The sequence below is a fragment of the Sorex araneus genome, chromosome X (assembly GCF_027595985.1).
Source record: "Sorex araneus isolate mSorAra2 chromosome X, mSorAra2.pri, whole genome shotgun sequence".
Lineage (NCBI taxonomy): Eukaryota > Metazoa > Chordata > Mammalia > Eulipotyphla > Soricidae > Sorex > Sorex araneus.
In genome coordinates this window covers 167556951-167582939 of record NC_073313.1, presented here as the reverse complement: position 1 = coordinate 167582939, position 25989 = coordinate 167556951, and the positions used below count along the sequence as shown (strand labels likewise).

The 25989-nt window shown below is 53.0% G+C and overlaps 1 protein-coding gene across 1 annotated transcript in view; it reads right to left on the bottom strand.

Annotated features, from left to right (window-relative positions):
* The window catches only part of HMCN1 (hemicentin 1), a 293245-nt gene that overhangs the window by 174620 nt on the left and 92636 nt on the right, over positions 1 to 25989 (bottom strand). Inside the window, 7 exon segments of the mRNA XM_055121231.1 lie at positions 9336 to 9495; positions 9497 to 9570; positions 9573 to 9611; positions 11132 to 11253; positions 15780 to 15924; positions 18252 to 18515; positions 20224 to 20344. Coding sequence (XP_054977206.1) covers positions 9336 to 9495; positions 9497 to 9570; positions 9573 to 9611; positions 11132 to 11253; positions 15780 to 15924; positions 18252 to 18515; positions 20224 to 20344 — 925 coding nt within the window.

Below are 25989 nucleotides of genomic sequence, written 5' to 3'. Positions count from 1 at the left end.
AGAGTTGCATCCTAACTTAGCCGACACTTGTTCCTAGCCTTGAGGCCGGGGAGGAGAATATATTTTTTCTGGTAAAAGTAAGCAAAGGGTCAATTTTCTTCTGCCGACAACACAGCCACTGCGAAAAGAATGAAAAGAGTTGCTTCTATAATTAAAATGACTTCAGTAAGAAAATCGTGTGTCCTTGGGCTACCGTCAGGAGACAAAACTTCCCCAGATTCTTTTCAAATGGGAAAGTCCCATTTGATCCCGGGCACAAAAGACAGAAAAAGAGCATGTCAACAGAAGACCTTGTTCATTTGTGCTTGTTCATACCAGAACATCAAACCGCCAAGGCAGGCAACCAATAATGATTTGTGGATTTCGTTTCTATTTTTAATTTTTCTTTCTTCTTTTTATTTTTAAGGCACCCTCTGGCAGTGCTCAGAGCTAAGTCCTGGCTCTGTGCTCAGGAATCACTCCTGGCAGGACCGCGGATGGAATCAGGCCAGTAGCGTGTCGGGCTGGCACCTTGCCCCGGTACTATCTCTTGGAATAAGGAAATTTCATCTGTTTCCACCTCTTCAGAAAGAAATCTACTGAAATGTTACTGGAGCAATAGCACAGTGGGGAGGGCATTGGCCTTGCACGTGGCAAACCCAGGTTCGATTCCTCCATCCCTCTCGGAGAGCCCAGCAAGCTACTGAGAGTATCTCGCCTGCATGGCAGAGCCTGGCAAGCTCCCCGTGGCGTACTGGATATGCCAAAAACAGTCACAACAAGCCTCACCATGGAGACGTGACTGGTGCCCGCTCAAGCAAATTGATGAACAACGGGATGACAGTGCTACAGTGCTACTGAGATGTTACTGGTCACTCAAGCAAAAACACAGATAGCTGTAATATGAAATCCAAGTTCCAAATTTTTCAAATATTTGACAAATATTTTTGACTGTCAGAAGTTCTAACGTGACACTTTATTTTTATTTTTGACTTCCCTGGGATACTTGGGTCGACAACACTGTCAATTAATGATGATCTCACACACAGACCGTTCACCACTACAGCCAGAGTGCCCAAGATCCCAGAGAACCCTCCCCCAAATCAACACCCTTCTCTGTCTCTCCACACCAACCCCCTACTCTCCCCCCTGCAAAAGCAAATGCAGTTCAGGTGGCCAGATCTCCAATTCTGTTGCCTTTGGCTAGCTGTTGCTCCTGCACTGTGCATCTTCACTTTATTTGGGGCTGGGGGGGCCACACCTGGCAATGCTCAGGGCTCCCCCCTGACTCTGCACTCAGGGCTCACTCCCAGCAGGAATAGAACCTGGGTTGGCTGCGTGCAAAGCAAGCGCCCTATCCCTACCCATTGCACTATCTCTCTGCCTCTGCTCCCTTACTTAAGTATGTTTAAATCCTGCCTATGAGCAGGACAGAGACAGAGAGAGACAGAGAGACAGAAAGACGGGGAGAGCGTACAATTACTCTGAATCTGCCCCTTTCCTTCTGGCTTCACTCAGCATAACGGGACACTTGACAATCATGCTGCATCATGGACAAAAGAACTCTTGGAACTCCAATTTAAGTGGCGACAAGATCGAAAACGACACACACACAAAAAAATCCCCCCTGAAATGTCATGACTATGAGATCAGCTCCCCCAGGGAGTGGAACAGCTCCGAGCAATCCTGTCTCCGTGTCAAGTGAGGCCTTCCTTCCCGGGAATTCCATTCTTTGCCATTTACACGACTTCCCACAGCCTTATTGGTGCATTTATTTTTTTTTTAAACTGTTCAGAGAAGAGAACTCTATGGGTTCGAGCTGAGAAGGAGCTGTAGCACGCGTTCACACGAGCAACGTTTCTCAGAAATAAAACGGCATTTTGTACTTTGGCTACTAAGGTGCACCTGTTAAGAGAATTAATGGAAGAGGGGCTGGAGTGATAGCACAGCGGGTAGGGCATCTGCCTTGCACACGGCCGACCCGGGTTTGAATCCCAGCATCCCATATGGTCCCTTGAGCGGACCATATGGGATGCTGGGTGCATGAGCCAGGAGTGCATGAGCCAGGAGTGACCCCTGTGCATCGCCGGGTGTGACCCAAAAAGCAAAAAAAAAAAAAAAAGAGAGAGAGAGAATTAACGGAAGAAACAGATTTTGGTCCACCTGGGGAGGGACCTGGGGTTCGACCACATTCTTTGGGGCTAGCGCCATGTTTGAGCAACAACGAAGGAAAAAGACCAAGATGCTCCGAGTACTGTTACTCGCCGTAGAAAGAGCCAGTGAGAGAAGCTGTTCGCGGCCACCCAGAAATGAGCATTAATTCTTGCACGAAGAAGCTCGGAGGTGAAACCGTCTCACCAGAGACGGGAAGAAGATAAAACTCAGCCCTGGGAGTCCTGGGAAATGACAAATGCTAATTTGCCTATCAAAAATTTAAATTCTGAGGGTTGGAGCGAGAGCACAGCAAGGAGGGCGTTGGCCTGCCACGAGGCCGACCTGGGTTCGATCTCCTGCATCCCATAGGGTCCCCTGAGCACCGCCAGGAGTGATTCCTGAGTGCAGAGTCAGGAGTCAGCCCTGAGCATCGCCGGGTGGGACCCAAAATGCAAAAGAGAAAGGAAGGAAGGAAGGAAGGAAGGAAGGAAGGAAGGAAGGAAGGAAGGAAGGAAGGAAGGAAGGAAGGAAGGAAGGAAGGAAGGAAGGAAGGAAGGAAGGAAGGAAGGAAGGAAGGAAGGAAGGAAGGAAGGAAGGAAGGAAGGAAGGAAATTCTGAAGTGAAAACTGAAATTAGTAAGACTTTGTCTCCACTCTGTGAAGGATAATGGTGACACAATGGGTGTTTCTCTTCATGCCAGTCATATTCTGGGAAATGGAATTATCTTTAAAAAGAGCTCGTCGGGAAAAATGAAGTCGTGAAATTTGCCTCTAAATGGATGGACATGGAGAGTCTCACGCTGAGTGAAATGAGTCAGAGGGAGAAGGACAGACATAGAATGACGCATTCATTTGTGGTACATAAACTATATATATATATATATATATATATACACACACATATATATATAGTAGAAGAATGATATATCCATGGCCAGGGTAAACAGGGTCTAGGAGACTGGCCAATGGTTTTGGAGGGTGGGTCAGACAGAGAAGGGACCAGGGTGACAGTAATAGCTGGGAAGGGTCACGCTGGGCAGGAGCTGAGGGTGAAAGTAGGTCAAGGGATATTCTGGATGAGCTTCCAGGGTCAGTATTGCAAACCATAGGGCCCAAAGAGAGAGAGAGAGACAGAGAGAAAAAGAGAGAGAGAAGGAAAGAGACAGAAAGACAGAGAGAGGGAGGGAGAAAGAGGGAGAGAAGGGGGAGTAGAGAGAAAGGGACAGAGAGGGAGAGAGGGAGAGGAGAGAGAGAGGGAGAGGAGAGAGAGAGGGAGAGAGAGAGAGAAGAGAGAGAGGGAGAGAGAGAGGGAGAGGGAGAGGGAGAGAGGGACAGACAGGGACAGACAGGGGGAAAGGGAGGGAGGGAGGGAAAGAGGGAGAGAGAGAGGGACAGACAGGGGGAGAGGGAGGGAGGGAGAGAGGGAGAGGGAGAGAGAGAGGGAGAGAGGGACAGACGAACAGACAGGGGGAGAGGGAGAGAGAAAGAGAGAGAGAGGAAAAGCGCCTGCCACAGAGGCAGGCAGGGGTGGGGGGTGATGGGAGGGACCCTGGGGACTCTGGTGCTGGGGAATGTGCCCTGGTGGAGGGACGGGTGCTGGAACCCTGTAGGACTGACACCCGACCATGAACAGCTCTATAAGGGTCTATCTCACGGCGACTCAAGAAAAAAGTTTTAAAAACTAAAAAACAAATAAAAGGAAAAGCTCTCTGGTCACACCTCCAAATTCTACAGTCCTGCTAGCAAGGACCACAGCAAATCTGTTGGGAAAACCCCCCAGCTCAGAGACGGGCAACAGAGACTGTTCAGAGAAAGGTCCTCGAGCACCAACCAGCCCGGCGAGCCTCAGACAACGGCCTCAGTGCAGTAACACCCTCGCGAGGCAGAACAGTGGCCACAAAGGGACTCAGGTTGATCTATGCTCTGCCCATCCCCTCCACCTTCGTGTTGCAATGGACAGTATGGGGTCCGTCTGTTTGTGCCTGCGGGGGGAGGCTGGGGTTAGGGTGGGAAACTGGGAAGTTGGCGGGGGGGAAGCCGGGATTGCAGTCGGAACACTCAGTTCCTGGAACAACTGTTTTATGCACTTGGTAATTCACCATGAAATAAATTTTTTTTTCATTTAACAAAAAATTAAAATATTCCCCATGCATAATTAATCTCCGGGCTAAATTAACATAAGCGTTTTCTGAAAACACTGAGATCCTATTTCTACTAACTTTTTCTTTTGTTTTTTTTGGGGGGGTCACACCTGGTGATGCTCAGGGGTTCCTCCTGGCTCTGCACTCCGGAATTACTCCTGGCGGTGCTCGGGGGACCCTATGGGATGCTGGGAATCGAACCCGGGTCGGCCGAGTGCAAGGCAGACACCCTACCTATCGCTCTAGCCCTTCTACTAAGTTTTATGCCTTTTTTCATCTTGCAGCCATACCCAGAGATGCTCAGGGCTGACTCCTGGCTCAGTGCTCGGGGATCAATCACTCCTCTAAGTGCTGGGGTACCCTGTGGGATGTTGGTTCCCAAACCCAGGTCAGCACGTGCCAGGCAAGCCCCCTCCCCACTGTACTATCTCTCCGGCCCCCCTCGACTAAGTCTGAAAAATCCACCCCTGTCACACATGTTTTTACCAAGGTCGGGAAAGCATCAATGGAAAAAAAAAAATAATTCAGATTTCCATTTCTTGCAGATTCAACCCAGGATGTTCCCTCTGAGCTGGGGGGAGGGGGGGTGGGGGCTTCGGTGTCATCTACATGTCTTTATTAGACTGGACTGGAGCGACAGCACAGCGGGGAGGGTGTTGGCCTTGCACGAGGCCGACCCGGGTTCGAATCTTCCTCCCCTCTCGTAGAGCCTGGCAAGCTACCGAGAGGATCCGGCCCGCACGGCAGAGCCTGGCAAGCTCCCCGTGGCGTATTCGAGATGCCAAACACAGTCACAACAAGTCTCACCATGGAGACGTGACTGGCGCCTGCTGGAGCCAATCGATGAGCACTGGGACTAGAGTGCGACAGGGCGACAGTGGTGGATTCCGGCTGTGGGAACGCTTCCTGAGAGGAACCTCCTGCCTCCAATCGCCCCGTTATCTGTGGGCCAGGCGAGTCCCCTTAGGACAGAGTTGTTCAGCCGGGCCCCGAGGCCCAGCCAGGCTCTCTCTCTCCACAGGCCTCAGGGCCCGCCATGTGGATTCCTTCTCGCTGGGATCTTCGAGCACTTGACAGCCGTCGCTTTAACGGCAGCCTCAGCAACTCCAGGTCAGGACCCCCGGGGGGGGGGGGCGCGGCTGAATGTCAGGGTCAGGAAAAGTTTGGCCACGGAAATATGCGGCCAAACGGCCTTAGGAATGTGCAGTGACCGAACTTGAATCCAAACTCCAGCCTGTCTCCGGGGAGAACGGGTTCCTGGCGCGGCTCTCGGGGTGGGGGGGGCGGGGGGTGTATTTCTTGGGTAAAACGGGGTCACGAGAAGCGCGGGGGGGTGGGGGAGCGGCTTCAGAAGCTCTGGCTTCAGGGACCACCACCCCAGAGCTGGTTCCCTTCCTCAAAGCTTTCTCTGGGAGTTAAACGAGCGCTTTTGAGACTTTTTTTTTTTCCCCAAAAAAAATCTTCAGCTGTCTTTGCTCTTACCCCAAACCTTAAACATTCAGGACTGGTCTCTGCTGGTTTTCACAGACTGTTTGAGTGGATCTTGAATTCTTGGATCCGAATCTTTTCTTTCAAAATTACCTTTACTGGGCTGGAGCGATAGCACAGCGGGGAGGGCGTTTGTCTGGCATGCGGCCCACCTGGGTTCAATTCCTAGAATCCTATAGGGTACCCTGAGCACCGCCAGGGGTAATTCCTGAGTGCATGAGACAGGAGTAACCCCTGTGCATCACCGGGTGTGACCCAAAGAGAAAAAAAAAAAAAAAAAAAGAATTACCTTTATCTTTTCCCTTTACTGTGTTCATTAAGGTTCTTGATGGCAAATTAAAAAACAAAAACAAGGGGCTGGAGCGATAGCACAGTGGGAAGGGCATTTGCCTTGCACTCGGCTGACCTGGGTTCGATTCCCAGCATCCCACATGGTCCCCCGAGCACCGCTAGAAGTTATTCCTGAGTGCAAAGCCAGGAGTTAGCCCCTGTGCACAGCTGGGTGTGACCCAAAAAGCAAATTAAAAAAAAAAAAAAAAAAAACAGTGCTGGCTGATTTACTCAGAAAAAGAATTTGTAAGAAGCAGAGTTTCTGAAGCCCAGTACTGGGGACAAAGCAAAGGAGGCATCTCAAGCAGAAGGGCCCCCGGACATTTGCTTCTGCTGCCTCTAAATTCTGTGACGCTCGCCCTGGGGAAGCGTTACAAGGGTCTTAGTTCAAATCCCTGTGGAGCAGCTGAGGGCTGTCTAGTTCGTTCATTCTGGGCTCATTAGTTCATATAAGATCGGCTCGGGAATGAGGAGACAGAATCAGTTATTTTGCTGTTTCCTACCAAGACGATAAAAGAGTTTTCTGTTCCTCACCGGAAGACGACAAGGGCAGAAACTGCCTCAAAGGAGAAATGCAAATGGACAAAAGGCACGTGAGAAACGGCTCGACGTCAAACACTAGTCATGGGGGAAAAGCAAACGGAAACGACGCGGAGACGTCCCCTCACATCAGAGACGGGCACTGGGGAAGAACGAGACCACCAGGGCTGGTGCGGGTTCAGGACTGGTGGAAGGTTAACTGGGAAAGTGATGGACGTTCCCCGGAAATTTGGAATTGGGGCTGGAGCGACAGCACAGTGGGGAGGGCGTTGGCCTGGCACGGGGCTGACCCGGGTTCGATCCCCGGCATCCCATAGGGTTCCCCGAGCACTGCCAGGAGTGATTCCTGAGTGCAGAGCCGGGAGTCAGCCCTGAGCATGGCTGGGGGGGGGGGGAGGAGGAGGAGGAGGAGGAGCAGGAGGAGGAGGAGGGGGAGGAAAAGGAGGAGGCGGAGGAAGAGGAGGAGCAGGAGGAGGGGGAGGAGGAGGAGCAGGAGGAGGAGGGGGGGAGGAGGAGGAGGAGGAGGAGGAGGAGGAGGAGGAGGAGGAGGAGGAGGAAGCGGCCAAGCAATTCCATTCCTAGGCACAGGCCTAAGGGTCCCAGGCTCTAAAGCAGGTAAGTCACCTGCACTCCTGTGTTCACTGTAACATTATCCCTGGCGCTCACCGTCAGGAGTGACCCCCTAGCACAGAGCCAGGGGCCCGCCCCTGAGCACTGTCAGGCGAGACCTCCCCCCCCCCATAAGAAAACAAACCCACTAAGAATAGAAGCAAATCCCTGAGCAGGGCAGAAACACGCGGATGTCGCAGGCCGTGTCCGTGGGGGACGTGGTCCCGCCTCGGGGGTCTCCTGGCGCATTCTGAGAGAGAGACGCAGGGCGCCAGGGGTATACGCACGTGTGCATCCCTCCCTGGGTCCTGCGGGGTCCTGCGTGAGGCCTCCGGAGAGGTCTTCGGGGTCCCTGTTTCACTCAGCCTCCCCGAAAGGCATCTGCTCACCCACCGAACTCAAGGCTCTGAAGTCAAATATTCCACCACACTCAGGCGGGGTGAACTGCATCGCGCCCGCGTCCCAGCAGGACTCCGGACAGGCCACCGGGAGGCCAGTGAGAGTCTCCCCTAAAGGCCTCATGGGTCCCGATCCTGTCTGCAGGCCCCAAGGAGGGACCCCTCTCCACGTCCCTCGGAGTCGCTCAGCCAGCTCTGACTCTGTCCCAGCCAGCCTGTCTCGCCCGTCCCTGAGCACAGAGGGATGCACATAACTTAGGGTACAGGCGGCTCTGCACGAAACTTAGGGTACAGGCGGCTCTGCCGAAAGCACCACGTAACCTCACCAGCCTTGATCGAAATCACTTAGTCGGGCCGGAGCGACAGCACGGCGGGGAGGGCGTTGGCCTTGCACGCAGCCAACCCGGGTTCGATTCCCAGCATCCCACGGGGTCCCCCGAGCACGCCAGGAGTGATTCCTGAGTGCAGAGCCGGGAGTCAGCCTGAGCATCGCGGGTGGGACCAAAAAACCAAAACAAATAAGACACAGCCAATTTTTCTCTTGGCCGATAGATTAGCATTCAGTTGGGAAATCAGTATTGACCCAGTAGAACTGTTTTTAATCGACATGATTAATTGAAGAAGTATTCTGTTTTATTTCTTGCATTTATTTGGGTTTTGGGGTCCACACCCGGCTCAACTCAGGGCTGACTCCTGGCTCTGCACTCAGGGATCATTCCTGGTGGTGCTCAGGGGAACACATGGGGATGCCGGGGATCGAACCCGGGTTGTCTGCATGCAAGGCAAGTGCCCCCACCACTGTACTATTCTCTGGCCTCTGGAAAATTGTTATTATTATTTTAATAATGTAGGAGTACTGCTATTTGTCCAAGCGTGATTAAGCTGATTGAATCAGGCATGAACTCCACATTACTTTTTCTTTTTTAATCACTGTGAGGTACAGTTACAAGCTTTCCTGTTTGAGCTTCAGCCATATAATGACGAACACCCATCCCTCCACCAGGGCACACAGGGCACATTCCCCACCACCAGTGTCCTTCCCCCTGGACAATTATCTTAATCCACAAAACATGCAGTTTTTCTATCTGGTTTTTCTTCAAAAATCTGCACCATCTGCCTTTACAGGGTTCCTTTTTCTTTCTTTCCTTTCTTTTTTTTTTTCTCTCCCTCCCCCTCCCCCTCCCCTCCTCCCCCTCCCCCTCCCCCTCCCCTCCCCTCCCCCTCCCCCCTCCCCCTCCCCTCCCCCTCCCCTCCTCCCTCATCCCTCTCCCTCTCCCTCTCCCTCTCTCCTGTGTGCAAGGCCAACGCCCTCCCCGCTGTGCTCTCGCTCCTGCCCATGTCTGTCTGTCTGTCTGTCTGTCTCTCTGACAATCCAGCGATGCTCGGGGCTGACTCCTGGCTCTGCACTCAGGAATCTCTCCTGGCGGTGCTCAGGGGACCCTAAGGATGCTGGGGATCGAACCCGGGTCGTTTCAAGTCTGCAAGAGATTAGGATATTTGGGCGTCCAGCACCCAAGGCTAAATGCTGGGAGACGTGGGTCCTCCCCAGAGCCAAGGCCAGGGAGGAAGACGCAGCCCCTGGAGACGTGAACAGACGCGGTACCTTGCACTGTCCCACCCCCCAGAACCAAGGCCTGGAGGACTCAGCCCCCGCACCCCCCCCCCCCCGGAGACGCGAAGACCGACGTGGCAACTACCTTCCACGGTGAGGAACACGGAGGCCGCGGCTGAGCCGCCCTCGCTGGCGGCCACACACTCGAAGTGTCCCCCGTCCGCCGGCCTCACGTTCCGGAGCTCCAGGGAGAGGTTGGCCAGGACCCGGATTCTGGAGGGATCTGCCAGCTGGGCGTCCCTGCCAGTCCCTCTGCCACGTGAGGTTGTACGCCACGGCGCTGACCACCACGCAGGTCAGGAGCGCCCTGTGTCCGGGGCCACCGTGACGTTGCGGGGGGACTGGATCAGGGGCGGGGGCTCTGTGGGGAAGGAGGGGGAAGTCAGGGCACGCCGGACACCCCAGCTCAGCTGCCCCCAGGGACGGAGCCCGGTACTCCTCTAGGAGCTGCAGGGTCCACACGGCAGGGACAGGGTAGGGCAGGGGGCGGCGCTTCAAGGCCGAGTCTGCCACGGGGCCGGGACTCCTCGGCACTGTTGGTTCACAGGAGCCTGGACCGGCCAGCCCAGAGGGGCTGATGGAGAAACACGTTTCCAAGCAACCAACAGGGCCAGGGCGACAGCACAGCGGGGAGGGCGCAGGGCTGCGCACACGGCCGACCCGGGTTCGATCCCCGGCATCCCCTAGGGTCCCCTGAGCACCGCCAGGAGTGAGTCCTGAGCACAGAGCCGAGAGTCAGACCCTGAGCATCGCCGGGTGGAACGAAAGAAAGAAAGAAGAAAGAAAGAAAGAAAGAAAGAAAGAAAAGAAAGAAGAAGAAAGAAAGAAAGAAAGAAAGAAAGAAAGAAGAAAGAAAGAAAGAAAGAAAGAAAGAAAGAGGGAGAGAGAGAGAGAGAGAAGGAAGGAAGGAAGAGAAAAGGAAGGAAGGAAGGAAGGAAGGAAGGGAGGGAGGAAGGGAGGGAGGGAGGGAGGGAGGGGGGAGGGAGGAAGGAAGGAAAGAGAAGGGAAAGAAGGAAAGAGAAGGGAAAGAAGAAAAGAAGAAAAAAGAAGAGCTGGAGCAATAGCACAGCAAGGGAGGGCGTTTGCCTGGCACGCAGCCGACCCCGGGTTCGATCCCCAGCATCCCCTAGGGTCCCCCGAGCAGCACCGCCAGGAGTGATCCCTGAGTGCAGAGCCAGGAGTCAGCCCTGAGGCATTGCTGGGTGGGATCCAAAAAGAAGAAAGAAAGAAAGAAAGAAAGAAAGAAAGAAAGAAAGAAAGAAAGAAAGAAAGAAAGAAAAGAAGAAAGAAAGAAAGAAAGAAAGAAAGAAAGAAAGAAAGAAAGAGAAAGAAGAAAGAAAGAGGGAAGGAGGGAAGGAAGGAAGGAAGGAAGGAAGGAAGGAAGGAAGGAAGGAAGGAAGGAAGGAAGGAAGGAAGGAAGGAAGGGAGGGAGGGAGGGAGGGAGGGAGGGAGGGAGGGAGGGAGGGAGGGAGGGAGGGAGGGAGGGACCAGAGCGACAGCACGGCGAGGAGGGCGTTGGCCTGGCACGCGGCTGACCCGGGTTCGATCCCCGGCATCCCCTAGGGTCCCCCAAACACCGCCAGGAGTGATTCCTGAGTGCAGAGCCAGGAGTCAGCCCTGAGCATCGCCGGGTGGGACCCAAAAAGAAAAAATAAAAGGGCCGGAGTAATAGTGATAAAGAGCAACAGGCACAGAGATCTCTGTCGGACTCTCCAGAGAACTTGCCGGGAGCTGCCTCCGCGTGGCACCATCCCTCTGCCCTCGCAACGAGCCTCGTGGCCCTTCACCCACACTGAGGGAAACTGAGGCACTTGGGCTCCCTCCTCAGCCGGCAGAGCCTGGCTGGACACAGCGTCGGCGAGAAGATTCCGGAAAACCTACCTGAGACGTCGAAAAAGGTCTGTGCCCGCCCGGTGCCCGCGGCGCTGACGGCCACGCACTCGTAGGGGCCCTCGTCCGCCAGGGTGACCGCGGCGATGTCCCAGCTCAGCGTGGCGGCTTCTCTGCAGGAGGAGGAAAAGAGACGCCCGTCAGCAACTGTCGGGGCCACTCACCTGGGCAACTGCAGAGGAGGGGAGTGGGCCGAGCCCAAGAGCCTGGGCGGCCGGTGGGGTTTAGTTCTGGGGTTGTTGTTTTGGCCACACCTGGTAGTGCTCAGGTTAACTCCTGGCTCAGTGCTCAGGCTAACCCCTTGTTCAGTGCTCAGGGTAATTCCTGGTACAGTGTTCAGGCTAACTCCTTGTTCAGTGCTCAAGTTAACTCCTAGAATAGTGCTCAGCCTAACCCCTTGTTCAGTGCTCAGGCTAACTCCTTGTTTGGTACTCCTGGCTCAATGCCCAGGTTAACTCCTGACTCAGGCTCAGGCTAACTCCTTGTTCAGTGCTCAGGCTAACTCTTTCTTCATTGGTCAGGTTAACTCCTAGCTCAGTGCTCAGGTTAACTCCTGGTTCAGTACTCAGGCTTACTCCTTGTTCAGTGCTCAGATTATCTCCTGGCTCGGTGCTCATGCTAAGTCCTTGTTCGGTGCTCAGGCTAACTCCTTGTTGAGTGCCCAGGTTAACTCCTGGTTCAGTGCTCAGGCTAACTCTTGGCTCCGTGCTCAGGTCAGCTCCTGGCTCAGTGCTCAGGGCACCACACAGAGCATCAGGATCCAACCAGGGTCTGTCACAGGTCAGACAAGCGTCTACACGGGAGACTCTCCCTCCCCAGCCCCTAAACGACACATTTCCCGGCTTCAAATTCACGTCTTTTAAATTTGAATGAAAGGGCTCCTCTGAGCAGAGCACCCAGAAGAAAATAAACAGGGATCTGGTCGGCAAAGCAAGTCACAAGGGTGAAGTCACACACAGTCTTGGGTTCCGAAAAGGCAGATTCTCTCAGGCCTTAATATACAGGGCTCCAAAAGCAACATATTTTATATAATATATAAAATAGTACTGTAGCACTGTCGTCCCGTTGCTCATCGATTGGCTCGAGTGGGCACCAGTCACGTCTCCACGGTGAGACTTGTTGTGACTGTTTGGCATCTCGAAGACGCCACGGGGAGCTTGCCAGGCTCTCTGAGAGGGGCGGAGGAATTTAACCCGGGTCGGCCACGTGAAAGGCAAACGCCCTACCGCTGTGCTAGTAGCGGGGACAAATCACAGGGCAAATGTGGGAACAGCCGGCTGTCCAGAGGTGGGCGCCTTGATACCACCGTACCTGCTCCCCCTCTCCCACATGGCTGAGCCACAGCAGGAAGCATCAAGTGCCACTTAACGCTTAACGACTGAGATGCCTGTTCACAGCCCCACTGTCAGGACCAGCCTGGTCTGAAGGCTGGAAACTTTAGCACAGAAGGTGACAGCTCCCCCCCGCCCCCCGCCCAAACGCCTGGGACTGGGGCCTGCCCACCCCGGGGGTGTCCTGGCTCCGTGAGCTGGAGTCACGCTGAGGGGTGCTCTGGGGACCCAACCGGGCCCGGAGATCAAGCCAGGCCTCTGGTGTGCAAAGCCTGAACTCAGCTCCTTCACTCTCTCTCTCTGGCCCGGGCCGCGCTGGAAACGTGAAACGAGGGCGTGGACGGCAGCCGGGAGAAGGGACCCTCGTTCCCCGCCAGGCGGGACGGACGAGTGGTTTCTGGGAGCCAATCTGGACGCTCTTCAGACAATGAGGAGTAGAGCTCCCCTGGGAACCGGCAACTCTGGGCCCAGGCCCCGAACCTCATCCCACAGGCGCCACCCGCACACCTGTGTGCCCTCAGCCCCGCCGGGAACAGGTGAGTGGGGACAGAAAGTACGGCACTGGGCCGGAGTGAGAGCAGAGCGGGGAGGGCGTCGGCCTGGCACTCGGCCGGCTGACCCGGGTTCGATCCCCGGCATCCCCTAGGGTCCCCCTGAGCACCGCCAGGAGTGATCCCTGAGTGCAGAGCCAGGAGTCAGCCCTGAGCATCGCTGGGTGGGACCCAAAAAGCAAAAAAACAAAACCAAAAAGGTACATAAGCCAAGTATGGAGTGCACGAACCACCAGTGCCCAGGGCTGACTCCTGTCTCCGTGCTCAGGGCTGACTCCCAGCTCTGTGCTCGGGGCTGACTCCCGGCTCTGTGCTCAGGGCTCTCTCCGGGCTCTGTGCTCAGGGTTCACTTCCCGGCTCTGTGCTCAGGGCTCACTCTTGGCTCCGTGCTCAGGGATCACTCCTGACAGTGTTTGGGGGACTATATGGGCTGCCGGGGATGGAACCCAGATTGGCTGCACAGAAGGCAAGCACCCTAACCACTGTACTACCTTTCCAGCCCCCGGAAGAACATCCTTTACGGAGGCACCTGATCCTCTCTCTCACGAAATAGGAAACATTTGTGACTTGACTGTGTCCCAGTCGTCCGTGACGGGTCCAACCAACTGGGGTGGCGAGGAAATGTTTGGGCGAAAATCAGCTCCACGGCCGTCTGGGGCTGGAGCTCGTGGGCCCGACTCCCTCTCCCAACCCTGGAGACTGACGAACTCGCACACAGCACAGGCTCGGGCCCGTGTGTCAAGCGAGAGTGTCGCGGGCAGACTCCGCCTGAGTCAGGACGGCCATCCATCCATCCATCCATCCACAGCCTCGCCCATCCCTGGGCGCCCAGCCAGGGAGCACAGAGGCTGGCGGCCACGTCCCTGGGTCGCGGGTCTGGAAAAATGCGAGCCAACATTCTTGTGGCTTACCTCCCAGGAACTCTGCGGAATTAATGAATTAATGTTTATAAAGGCTCTCGAGTGTCTTTGAAAACTGTCACCCGTGAAACACGAAGCAGAAGGAGCGAGTGGCCAGGGCCGGTTATGGAATCCCCGCTGGTCCACAAGGCTGCTGGATCTTTAGACATGCAGCGGAGTCAGACATCAAAATAGGCGAACCCCCCCACCCCAGATAAACAAATAAAAGATACAACCCCAGAGAGGCACCTTTAGACAGAGAAAACCGGGCCGATCAAATCGTTCTGACGAGCATTCATGCGGGCAGTGACCCCATCGTCCAACAGACAGAGATCATATAAGGTCATCGAAGGTCTGATTTTTCTCCAAGTAAGTTCAGATTAAGTGAAAAGAAATAAAACCTTGTAATAGATTCAACTTTTTACAAAATAGACTTTGGTGCAGGCTGGATCGATAGCACAGTGGGGAGGGCGTTCGCCTTGCAAGTGGCTGACCCGGGTTCGATTCCTCCACCCCCTCGGAGAGCCCGGCAAGCTACCGAGAGGATCCCGCCCGCACAGCAGAGCCTGGCAAGCTCCCTGTGGCATATCCGAGATGCCAAACACAGTCACAACAAGTCTCACCATGGAGACGTGACTGGTGCCCGCTTGAGCCAATCGATGAGCAATGGGACGACAGTGCTACAGTGCAGACGTATTTTCAGATATATATATGAAAGCTCACATCACTCAGCATTTAACAACATGTTTGTGATACCTTAAAGAAGGTCTTAATGGCCCCTGCCAAAATGAACAATCTTCACCCTGTTTCCTCTAAGGATACTTTTTGGTAGCGTTTTCAGTGGTTTTTCATAACAGAGGAAACAAAATTATATTATTTCGGTTGTGCTTTGGGACAGGGATTGGGGTTTGGGATGGAATCATCCCAAATATGGTGGAGGGAAGGAGTCCTGGGGGTGGGATTGGTGTTGGAATATTAAATGTCATCAAATATTGTGAACCACCTTATAGCACTGTAGCACTGTCATTCTCATTGGCTCGAGCGGGCGCCAGTCACGTCTCCACGGTGAGACTTGTTGTGACTGTGTTTGGCATCTTGAATACGCCACGGGGAGCTTGCCAGGCTCTGCCGTGCAGGCGGGATCCTCTAGGTAGCTTGCAAGGCACTTCGAGAGGGGAGGAGGAATCGAACCCGGGTCGGCCTCGTGCAAGGCAAACGCCCTGCCCGCTGGGCTATGGCTCCAGTCCATTGGTAATAAAGAGAAATCAGAATTCTTTTTTGGCGGGGTAACATACCTAACAGTGCTCAGGGCTTGCTCCTGGCTCTGTGCTACCTTATAAAATAAAAAAAAAATTAAAAACAAAAACAAAAACAAAAAAATGCAGAGGACTAACTTAGACTGTCGGGGCAGGGCCCGAGTCCTCCCTGACCCCCCTCTCCGCCCCGCTCTGCCTCTGCAGGCTACTCGCTCTCCTCACCACGTCTGCTCCAGCCCCGGGCACAGCTCCCGCTGTTCCCCACCCTGCATGCGTGTCCCTGCATAGCCACATCCAGCTCTGTGCTCTTGAATGGCCTCTCAGTGCTCGCCAGGCCCGCCCCGAACCCTGACCCTCTGCTGTCATCATTTCTGCCTTCTGCGTCTTGACAGCTGACCCTCGGAGGAGCTCGAATCCAGAGCCACACCTCGAGTAAACTCTAGCATCTGTCGTGAGATCACGGGAGTTCAGTACCTGCCTAGAATCCACCGGAGGTTCCCCCCACACCGGGCTCAGTGAGAGCACACACCTGGGGGTCTCCCTCTGAGCCCTGCTGGGCACCGACCGGGGCTGGGAGCTGGCCCAGAGAAACAGTTACTCACCTCAGAGACTGGTCCACTCCGAGTGTCTCTCCGTCTCTGAGGAAGCTCAGCATGAAGGGCAACAGGCTGTCCACGGAGCAGGAGATGCGGCCTGGCTGCAGGTAGTAGCCGGGGGTCTTCCTGGGCATCGTCACTTTGGGGGCATCTAGGAAGGAGAGAACAGGAGGGAGGAGGTGACCGGGAGAAGCTGACCTAGTTTCCGGGGGGGGTCTCTGCAGCCTCGCTCCAGAGGTGGTGCTCAGTCTGAAAGTCACCAATCCTGAGACAGTCTTTCTCTTTAAAAGGGTCTGGGGGAGGCGGCCGGAGCAATAGCACAGCGGGGAGGGCGTTTGCCTTGCATGCGGCCGACCCAGGTTCTAATCCCAGCATCCCATAGGGTCCCCTGAGCACTGCCAGGGGTAATTCCTGAGTGCAGGGCCAGGAGTCAGCCCTGAGCATCGCCAGGTGTGACCCAAAAAGCAAAAAAAAATTTAAAAAAAGGTCTGGGGGAGGCGGCTGAAGTGATAGCACAGCGGGGAGGGCAGTTGCCTTGCCCGGGTTCGATTCCCGGCATCCCCTAGAGTCACCTGAGCACTGCCAGGAGTAATTACTGAGTGCAGAGCCAGGAGTCAGCCCTGAGCATCGCCTGGTGTGACCAAAAAAACAAAGAAACAAAATTTTTTAAAAAATTAAAGATTTTAACAGCTGGGGTGGGGGGCGGAGGGATAGAATAGCGGGGAGGGCGTTTGCCTTGTATGTAACTGACCTGGGTTCGATCCCCGGCATTCCATAGGGTCCCCTGAGCACCACCAGGAGTGATTCCTGAGTGCAGAGCCAGGAGTCAGCCCTGAGCATCGCCGGGTGTGACCCCACAGCCACTCCCCCCCAAAAAAAAATATTGAGTACAGAGTCAGGGACATAGTTCAAAGAACAGGGCAAGGGGGTCACTTGGCACCAAAGAGGCTTGAAGGAACGTAAGCGAAAGGCCAGGGACATGGTTCAGAGAAAGTGCACGATCTGGCTTCAACCTAAAGCCCTGGGTTCAGTCCCTGCCACTCCCTAAACAGAAAATTGATTTAAAAACCACAAAGTGAAGTGCTGCCTGGTGATTCTCGGAGGCCCCGAACCCATGCCCCACGCCTGCAGACCGGCTCATGTGTAAGTTAGCTCTGAACCAACAAGCAAGCCAATAGAATAGAGAGCAAATCCAAGCGGTTATTCACACACTGGACAGGGGAGATCACCAACACCCCGACTCTGAGCACAGGGGCAGGCCTGCCTGGATTACACTAAGATGCCAAAACATTCGTCCACGTTCATAGAAAATGAGTGTGTCCAGGCCAGAGGGACTTATCAGCCTTGAACTCTGTGTGAGCCAGTTTTTTGTTAAATTTTTTTTTAATTTTTTTATTAGTGAATCACCGTGAGGTACAGTTTCAGAGTTACAAACTTCCGTGCTCATGTTCCAGTCACACAACGGTCGAGCACCCATCCCTCCACCAGTGCCCATTCTCCACCACCAATGGTCCCAGATCCCTCCTGCCACCCCTACCCCTACCCCATCCCCTCCACCCCACCCCGCCTCTGTGGCAGGGCATTCCCTTTTGCTCTCTCTCCTTTTGGGTGTTGTGGTTTGCAATAGAGGCACTGAGTGGCCATCGTGTTCGGTCTATAGTCTACTCTCAGCACGCATCTCCCTTCCCGAGTGGGCCCTCCTAGCACCCTTTACTTGGTGTTCCCTTCTCTATCTGAGCTGCCTTTTCCCCCAGCATTCGAGACCGGCTTCCAAGCCATGGAGCAAACCTTCTGGTCCTTATCTCTACTATTCTTGGGTGCTAGTCTCCCATTCTGTTACTTTATATTCCACAGATGAGTGCAGTCCCTCTATGTATGTCCCTCTCTTTCTGACTCATTTCACTTAGCATGATACTTTCCATGTTGATCCACTTATATGCAAATTTCATGACTTCATCCTTTCTAACAGCTGCATAGTATTCCATTGTGTAGATGTACCAAAGTTTCTTTAACCAGTCGTCTGTTCTCGGGCACTCGGGTTGTTTCCAGATTCTGGCTATTGTAAACAGTGCTGCAGTGAACATTCGAGTGCAGGTGTCATTTCGACTATAACTTTTTGCCTCTCTGGGATATAGTCCCTGAAGTGGTTTTGCTGGGTCAAACAGGAGCTCAATTTCTATGGTTGAGAGTATCTCCGTCAGAGCCCGTGGACTCGGGAACCTGAATGCCATGGATGGGGTGGGGGGGCAATCACCTTTGACTCTCTAGCTTGTTATTTGCCAATTGAACCACATCACCCCCCCGAAACACACCAAACCCTAAAGAAAAAAAAACTCACCTGGGCCAATATTCCAAAACCTCTCATTTCTTTATCCATAGCATTCAAAGCCAGTTCACTTACTCTTTGTCTCTCAGACATCACCTTCCCCCCACCCCGACTGCCCCCCAACTCTCTGTATCTGGACACAGCTGTCTCACCTGGGACAATACTGGAGAAAGAGACGCTGGATACTCTCTGGAAGAGATAATCATCCTTGTCATAGCCCATGACCTTGAGGAAGAAGGCTTCCGTGGGGGGGATGAAGTCGGAAATATTCCAGATGCCGTACGGCTTCCTCTCCGGGTAATATTTGACGGGGATGGTCTTCAGGGAAGCGCCCGAGATACTCAGCAGTTCCACATGGTTCACTCGTGCTGGGACCGAAATCCCGGAAGTATTCAGCAGGACGTAGGTGGGTATTCCTGAAGGAGAAAGATGACACATCATTACAAGCAACCGAAGTTATACATCCAAGGCCAATTTTCCTTCTCACCCCTCACCCTAACAACTGCTGTAAATGCCAACAATTTGTGAGCCCGTGACAACAGAATCCTTTCTACCGAAGAGTTCGTTTATCATCAGAAAAAAAAAGGCAAGGCAATCCTAAGTAAGGATTTGTTGTGTGTGTGTGTGTGTTTTTTTTTAATGGTATTTGAACTCTGCACAAGTGTAGAAATATTCTAATTGTAAACGCGATGTTCTATGCTGTTGGGTCGTGTTTTAGAGATTCGCTAATGTCCTTCTTTCTAGAAATCGCAGCAATAAAAAAGAAAGAGCCATCAAGTTCAGAGTCAGCCAAGGGACGAAGATTTTTGTGGCTTTTCTGTTCTGTCTGCGAAAGTCTATAAATCTTAATGTAGGAATAAAGCAAGAGACAGATCAAGATTTATGAAGGAGAAATAATTTTATCTTCAGATGTACAATGATATATGATCTTTTTAATTTTTAGACACACACACTCCATTTTCCCCTCGTCCACAAAGTGATCTGTCACTGTCACTGTCAGTGCTCACTGATTTGTTCGAGCGGGCACCAGTAACGTCTCTCATAGTGAAACTTATTTGTTACTGTTTTTTGGCATATCGGATATACCATGGGTAGCTTGCCAGGCTCTGCCGTGCGGGCGCAATACTCTCAGTAGCTTGCCGGGCTCTCCGAGAGGGGCAGAGGAATCGAAAATGGGTTGACCGTGTGAAAGGCAAACGCCCTACCCGCTGTGCTATCGCTCCAGTCCAAAGTGATCTGTACAAGTAAGAAAAATGCTCAAGGGGCCAGAGTGATAGGACAGGAGGGAGGTCATTTGTTTTGGCCTTGTGTACGGTCGACCCAGGTTTGATCCTTGATCTCCAACATCCCTTATGGTCCCCCGAGCACTACCAGGTAATTCCTGAGTGCAGAACCAGTAGTAATCCCTGAGCACTGCTGGGTCTGACCCAAAAAGAAAAAAAAAAAGACTCAAGATCTAATTCGTAGTTTTCCAAGTTAAGTAACCTGAGAATTCATGGGGGCTCAGAAGCCCGAATGTGATTCTAACTCAGGAGCTCTTAGTAGAACCCAGGAATCCTGAGTTTGGACATCATCATCTTCATCATCATCATCATCACATTGATCGCTGGATTTCTTGAGCGGTCTCAGTAATGACTCCATTCCTCATAGCCCTGAGATTTTAGCAGCCTCTCTTTACTCGTCCTTCCCAATGGTGCCGCATTGGAGAATCTTTCAGGGTCAGGGGAATGAGACCCAGTATTGTTACTGGATTTGGCATATGAATATGCCACGGGGAGCTTGCCAAGCTCTCCCATGCGGGCAGGAAACTCTCAGTAGCTTGCCAGGTTCTCCGAGAGGGAGAACTAGGCTATAAAATGTCCGCGGCCGCACGTTTCCAGGAGCTTGGTTTTATAGTCTCTGGATGTTGGCCTGAGTTTGGACAAGCAGACAAATTCCAGAGCAATTTTAACATCCCTGGTTTGGGGTGGTTCTTGGAGAACCAGTGCAATGCGGTGAAAAGCAAACATGCTGATTTTTCAAACGTCACCAAACAACTGCTAAGCACCAGAGTCCCACTGTGAACTCCCATTTGCATGTGGGTCACTCCGATGCGGTTTCTGGGGTCACGGGCCTTGGACCTACCTTGGACCGGCCGGCTGACTGTTTTCTTGAAATCCAGGGTCGGTCTCCGGGAAAAGCCTGCTCGGAAATCAATGGTACTGAGACCAGTAATGCGGATGGAATGCCGCCCACTGCTGGACGTCTGAAACGAGACAAAGGCAGAGGACAAGAGTCACCAGCACGACCCCGACACACCACACAAGAGTCACGTGCTCGGGACAGGAACTCAGTGTGGAATTGGGTTTAACTAACTGCCACACTCTGAGCTCCAGTGGCACATGGGGCTCGATGGCGGTTCTCAATGTCCTGTCCACAGCCTCCAGCCAAAGGGCTCTTAGAAAGTTTAGGTCCACTGCTCTAGAACACAGTGACTTATGTATCAAAGCAATAACAGAAAAGGGGTCAATGGTGAGAAAGGTGGCGGTGATGACGATTAGTAGGGAGATGTGGATGGATGGATGGATGGATGGATGGATGGATGGATGGATGGATGGATGGATGGATGGATGGATGGGTGGATGGGTGGGTGGATGGATGGGTGGGTGGAAGGACATATATAGGGTGGATGGATGGAAGGGCATATATATAGAATAGATGGATGGATGATGGAAGATGAACAAGTGGATGGGTGGATGGATGGGTGGATGGATGGGTGGATGGGTGGATGGATGGATGGATGGATGGAGGGATGGATGGATGGAGGGATGGATGGTGGATGGATGGATGGTGGATGGATGGATGGGTGGATGTGTGGTAGATGGACGGGTGGATGGATGGATGAGTAGAAGGGCAGATATATAGGATAGATGGATGGATGAATGGATGAGTGGATGACAGATGGATGGATGGAAGGACAGATATACAGGATGACAGATGCATGGGATAGATGAATGGATATGTAGATAAATGATAGGATGGATGGGTAGATGGATGCATGGATGCATGGATGGATGGATGGATGGATGGATGGATGGGTGGATGGGTGGATGGGTGGATGGATGGATAGGTGGATGGAAGGACATATACAAGATGACAGATGCATGGGATAGATAGATGGATATGTAGATAAATGATAGGATGGTTGGGTAGATGGATGCACGGATGTGTAGATAGATAAATGGTAGCATGGATAGATGGACAGATGATGGATGGATGAATGGACAGATGAATGGATGAATGACAGAAGTATGGATGGATGTGTAAATAGCAGGATGGATGGGTGGACGGATTGATGATGGAAGATGAACAAATAGCTGACTGATGGAAAGATGGGTGTGCAGATAAGTAGTAGGATGGAGAGATGGATGGAAGGATGGGAGGATGAGCAGGTAGAAAGAACAACCTTGAATCTGGTGCTGACAGCCTGAGCCGGCAAACCACTGTTGAGAAAAACTGCTACTTCTGAGCTAATTAGCACCACAGTCACTGAGGATCGTGTACCTCACTCAGCACAGGGACCTCGGGACTCTGGTTTCAGATTGGGGTCTCCTGTGAGGTTCTGAGAAATCGTGTTCAGTCTCATTTTCAAGGCTCTGGATACGATCTTCCTCGCCAGAGCTGCCCTAAGATTGCACACGTCGGGAGACGGATGCTCCGGGGGCCCAGATCTAGCCGACCAACACTCCCTTTCCAGAAAATAACATCGCTCTGAATCTACCTCCTTCACGTGAACACGGGGCAGCCTCCTGATTGGCCTGGCACCCCTGGGGAGGCAGGCGCACTGAAATCTGGAGTTACATCCTCAGAAAAGTCCCTGAGACGAATCCGCGTTGTGGGAACCAGGTCCAGTGGCAACTGTCAACCAAGTGCCACGGCCACGAGCCTCTGAGGGAATCTGCTTGGAATGAATGGTGCTTCCCGTCAAAGTGAGCACATCCAGGGTTACCCCGACGTCGGACAATGCCGTATCCCACACCGTGCAACAATACACTGAAAATGAGTCCAAGTTAATTACTCGGGAGCCACTTTTAATCTGTATAAAATTACAGTACAGCAAATCGATTTTCACCCTTAAAATCTCTCACTCATAAAGTCTGTGGAACGAATGGTGACAAGTTACTCGTCCCTGGACGATGCTAAGAAGCAAATCTTATTTCCCTGCTTCTCTATTCTTCTGTAAATAGCAGGAATGTTTATAAACAAAAAGACTCTGGAGGGAGCCCATTTTTTTATGCAAAGCCACATCCCGTCCTGGATCAATCAGGGTAATGAGAACAAAGGCTGCCAGAAATAAACCAAAACGATGGTTCTGACATATAATAACAAGAAATCATTTAATCTAATTTAGTTTAAAATGCTTCCTTTCCCTGATGCTCAATGGAGGCATTTTTAATCCTTCTCTCAAATTGGCTGAAGTGACAGCACAGCGGGAAGGGCGTCTGCCTTGCATGCAGCCGACCCCGGTTCGATTTCTCTGCCCCTCTCGGAGAGCCCAGCAAGCTACCGAGAGGATCCCACCCGCACGGCAGAGCCTGGCAAGCTCCCCGTGGCGTATTCGAGATGCGAAATACAGTCACAACAAGTCTCACCATGGAGACGTGACTGGTGCCCGCTCTAGCAAATCAATGAGCAACAGGATAACAGTGCTACTACAGTGCTTGAAATAGCTGCAATCAGGCGGACCAGGATTTTTTTTTCTTTCTTTTTGGGTCACCTCGATGATGCTCGGGGTTACTCCTGGCTCTGCACTAAGGAATTACTCCTGGCAGTACTCAGGGGACCCTATGGGATGCTGGGAATCGAATCCAGGTCGGTTGCGTGCCAGGCAAATGCCCTTCCCGCTGTGCTATCGCTCCAGCACCTGTACCAGGATTTTAAGAACAAAACATCACGGGGGCTGGAGCGATAGCACAGCAGGGAGGGCGTTTGCCTTGCACGTGGCCAACCCGGGTTTAATTCCAAGCATCCCATATGGTCCCCTGAGCACCACCAGGAGTGATTCCTGAGTGCACAAGCCAGGAGTAACCCCTGTGCATTGCCAGGTGTGACCCAAAAAGCAAAAAAAAAAAAAAAAAAACCAAAACATGGCATGACATTCAGCTGGAGAAAGTATCAAAGCTGGCTTGACACTCCTCAGCCATTTGAACTCATGAGCACGGCTCCCTCTGTCAAATACTGGGTCCCATGGAAGTTGGCCAAACAACCCACTGGATGAAAAAGGAAGGGGAAGTATTAGCACAGCTGACACCAGGTGAAGAGAGATCAGGGAGGTAAGCTGAGTCACACAGTGCAGCACACGGGGGTGAGCGCCAGGTAGCATTGTTGTAGCACTGTCGTCCCGTAGCTCATCGATTGGCTCGAGCGGGCACCAGTCACGTCTCCACGGTGAGACTTATTGTGACTGTGTTTGGCATCTCGAACACGCCACGGGGAGCTTGCCAGGCTCTGCCGTGCGGGCGGGATCCTCTCGGTAGCTTGCCGGGCTCTCCGAGAGGGACGGAGGAATCGAACCCAGGTCGGCCACATGCAAGGCAAACGCCCTCCCACTGTGCTATCGCTCCAGCCCAAGCTGGAGCACCAAGTAGCCCCCCAAAATGCCCGTACTCCAGGGTTCTGCCATTCTCAGAGGGACTAGGAGATGCAGAATTGGTACAGAGAGTCTCAGGGGAGGAAAGGCCAGTGAGGAGGAAACAGGAAAACACTTTCGTTAGCATTTCATAAGAATAACGTCATCCTGAGATCTCCAAGCCTGCTCAGATCGGGACTGGGCCTCCTCCCCTCAGTTCCCCAGTTTTCCAGTAGCTTGGCAGTCACACCCACAAACTGCCCCCGGCGCCCTGTAATCTCACCAATGGCCAAGACCCAGAGACTACGAACTAAAGCTCCAGGAAGAGAGCGTAGCAGAATTTCCTGGAGTGCGCGGCCACTTATACGCCAGCTCACTGACCTATCAAAAGTCGCACACATTTGTTTGGTTTTGACATACTTGCTCGTATTCTCTTATAGCCAGGCCCCAATGGCTCCAGGATGAAATACAACAACCTCCACACACTTTCTTCTTATTGTGGTGGGAAGGTGCTCGCTGGTGGGGTGGGTGTTTGAATATTGGCTGCAATGAACTATTGTGAACTACTTTTGTAAAAATAAAATATAAACATTGCAAAAAAAAAAGAAAGAAAAAATGTCATCATTACTTCCACTCAGGGAGGTGTCCCATAGTCCAGAGTCGCATCAGCAACTTTGCTGAAAGCCTGTGGCTTTCCTGGGACCTCTTAGAAGGGACTGAGGAACAAGTGCTATGGTCCAGTGTGGAGGTCACACGCCTTGCACTCCGCTGACCTGGGTTCAAATTCTGGGCTCAAATACGACTCCCTGAGCAGCACCAGGAGTGATCCCTGAGCACAGAACCAGGAGTCAGCCCTGAGCACAGAGTTGGGAGTCAGCCCTGAGCACAGAGCCAGGAGTGATCCCTGAGCACAGAGCCAGGAGTCAGCCCTGAGCACAGAACCGGGAGTCAGCCCTGAGCACAGAGCCAGGAGTGAACCCTGAGCACAGAGCCGGGAGTCAGCCCTGAGCACAGAGCCCTTGAGTCAGCCCTGAGCACAGAGCCAGGAGTTAGCCCTGAGCACAGAGTTGGGAGTCAGACCTGAGCACAGAGCCGGGAGTCAGCTCTGATCACACAGCCAGGAGTGAACCCTGAGCACGGAGCTAGGAGTCAGCCCTGAGCGTTGTCAGGTACGGCCTCAAAAGGAAAACAAAACCCAAAGAAAGGGGACTAAGCTTTGTCCCTCATCAAAGCAGAAGTCGAGAAGCGGGCCATCAGCAGAGGGACGCCCGAGGGATTACGCTCGCAGGGAACTGAACTCCAGAACTGGTGATGAGTGTCATGAGATTCTATGTCACCGACACAGAATGTGCTTAGATTTGCAGGTCCCTCAGAGAACTTTTTTCCCTCTCATTTGTTTGGCCATACCCGGCGATGCTCAGGGGTTCCTCCCGGCTCTGCACTCAGGAATCACTCCTGGCAGTGCTCAGGGGACCACATGGGATGCTGAGGATCGAACCTGGGTAGGCCGCGTGCAAGGCAAATGCTCTCCCTGCTCTGCTCTTGCTCCAGCCCCCTGGACCACCGAGAATTCTGGCCACCAGCTCCTGAGGGGTCCCAGCATGACCCTCTCACCACGTGTCCTCCTCGTCCCAGGAGTGACCCAAGTCTGCCCATCTCCCGCCCACTCACCAGCCTTTCCCCGAGGTTGCTCCTTCTCAACGAGAATAATGCGCCCCCCCTCCGGCAAGTTAGGGCTTGGAGACAAAGAAAATTCTGGAAGCAGCCTGGTGGCGAAAGAGTTCATCTAGACCTTTCCACCCTCTCTCTCTTCCACACCCCTGCAGTGCTCAGGACTCAGGGACCACACCCAGATTGACCACCAAGCGCCTAATCATACTCTCTCCTGGCAATTTGGCAAGTGATTCTTGCCAATTTAGCATCTTTTTCTTAATTCCCTTTTTCATTCTCTGGGTCACACCTGGTGGTGCTTAGGGCTCACTCCTGGCATGGCTTCGGGCTCAGAGATCACTTCTTGTGGGGGTCAGGGGGCCACGCAGGGTGCTGGGGGGTCGAGCACGGGTCAGCTGGACTATTTCCTCGGTCCCAGTAGCATTTTCCAAACCAGTAAAACTAAAAATCAGGGAGGGAATGTTTTCCTACTTGGGTCTCCGGCTAGGAACACTCAGCTGGCGAGTTTGGGAAAAAGAAGAATTTCAGCCCCAAACATAGCCTGAGCTGCACCAGCTTTGCAGACCTTAGATTTTTCGTTTTAGGGGTTTTTTTTTTGGGGGGGAGGGGGT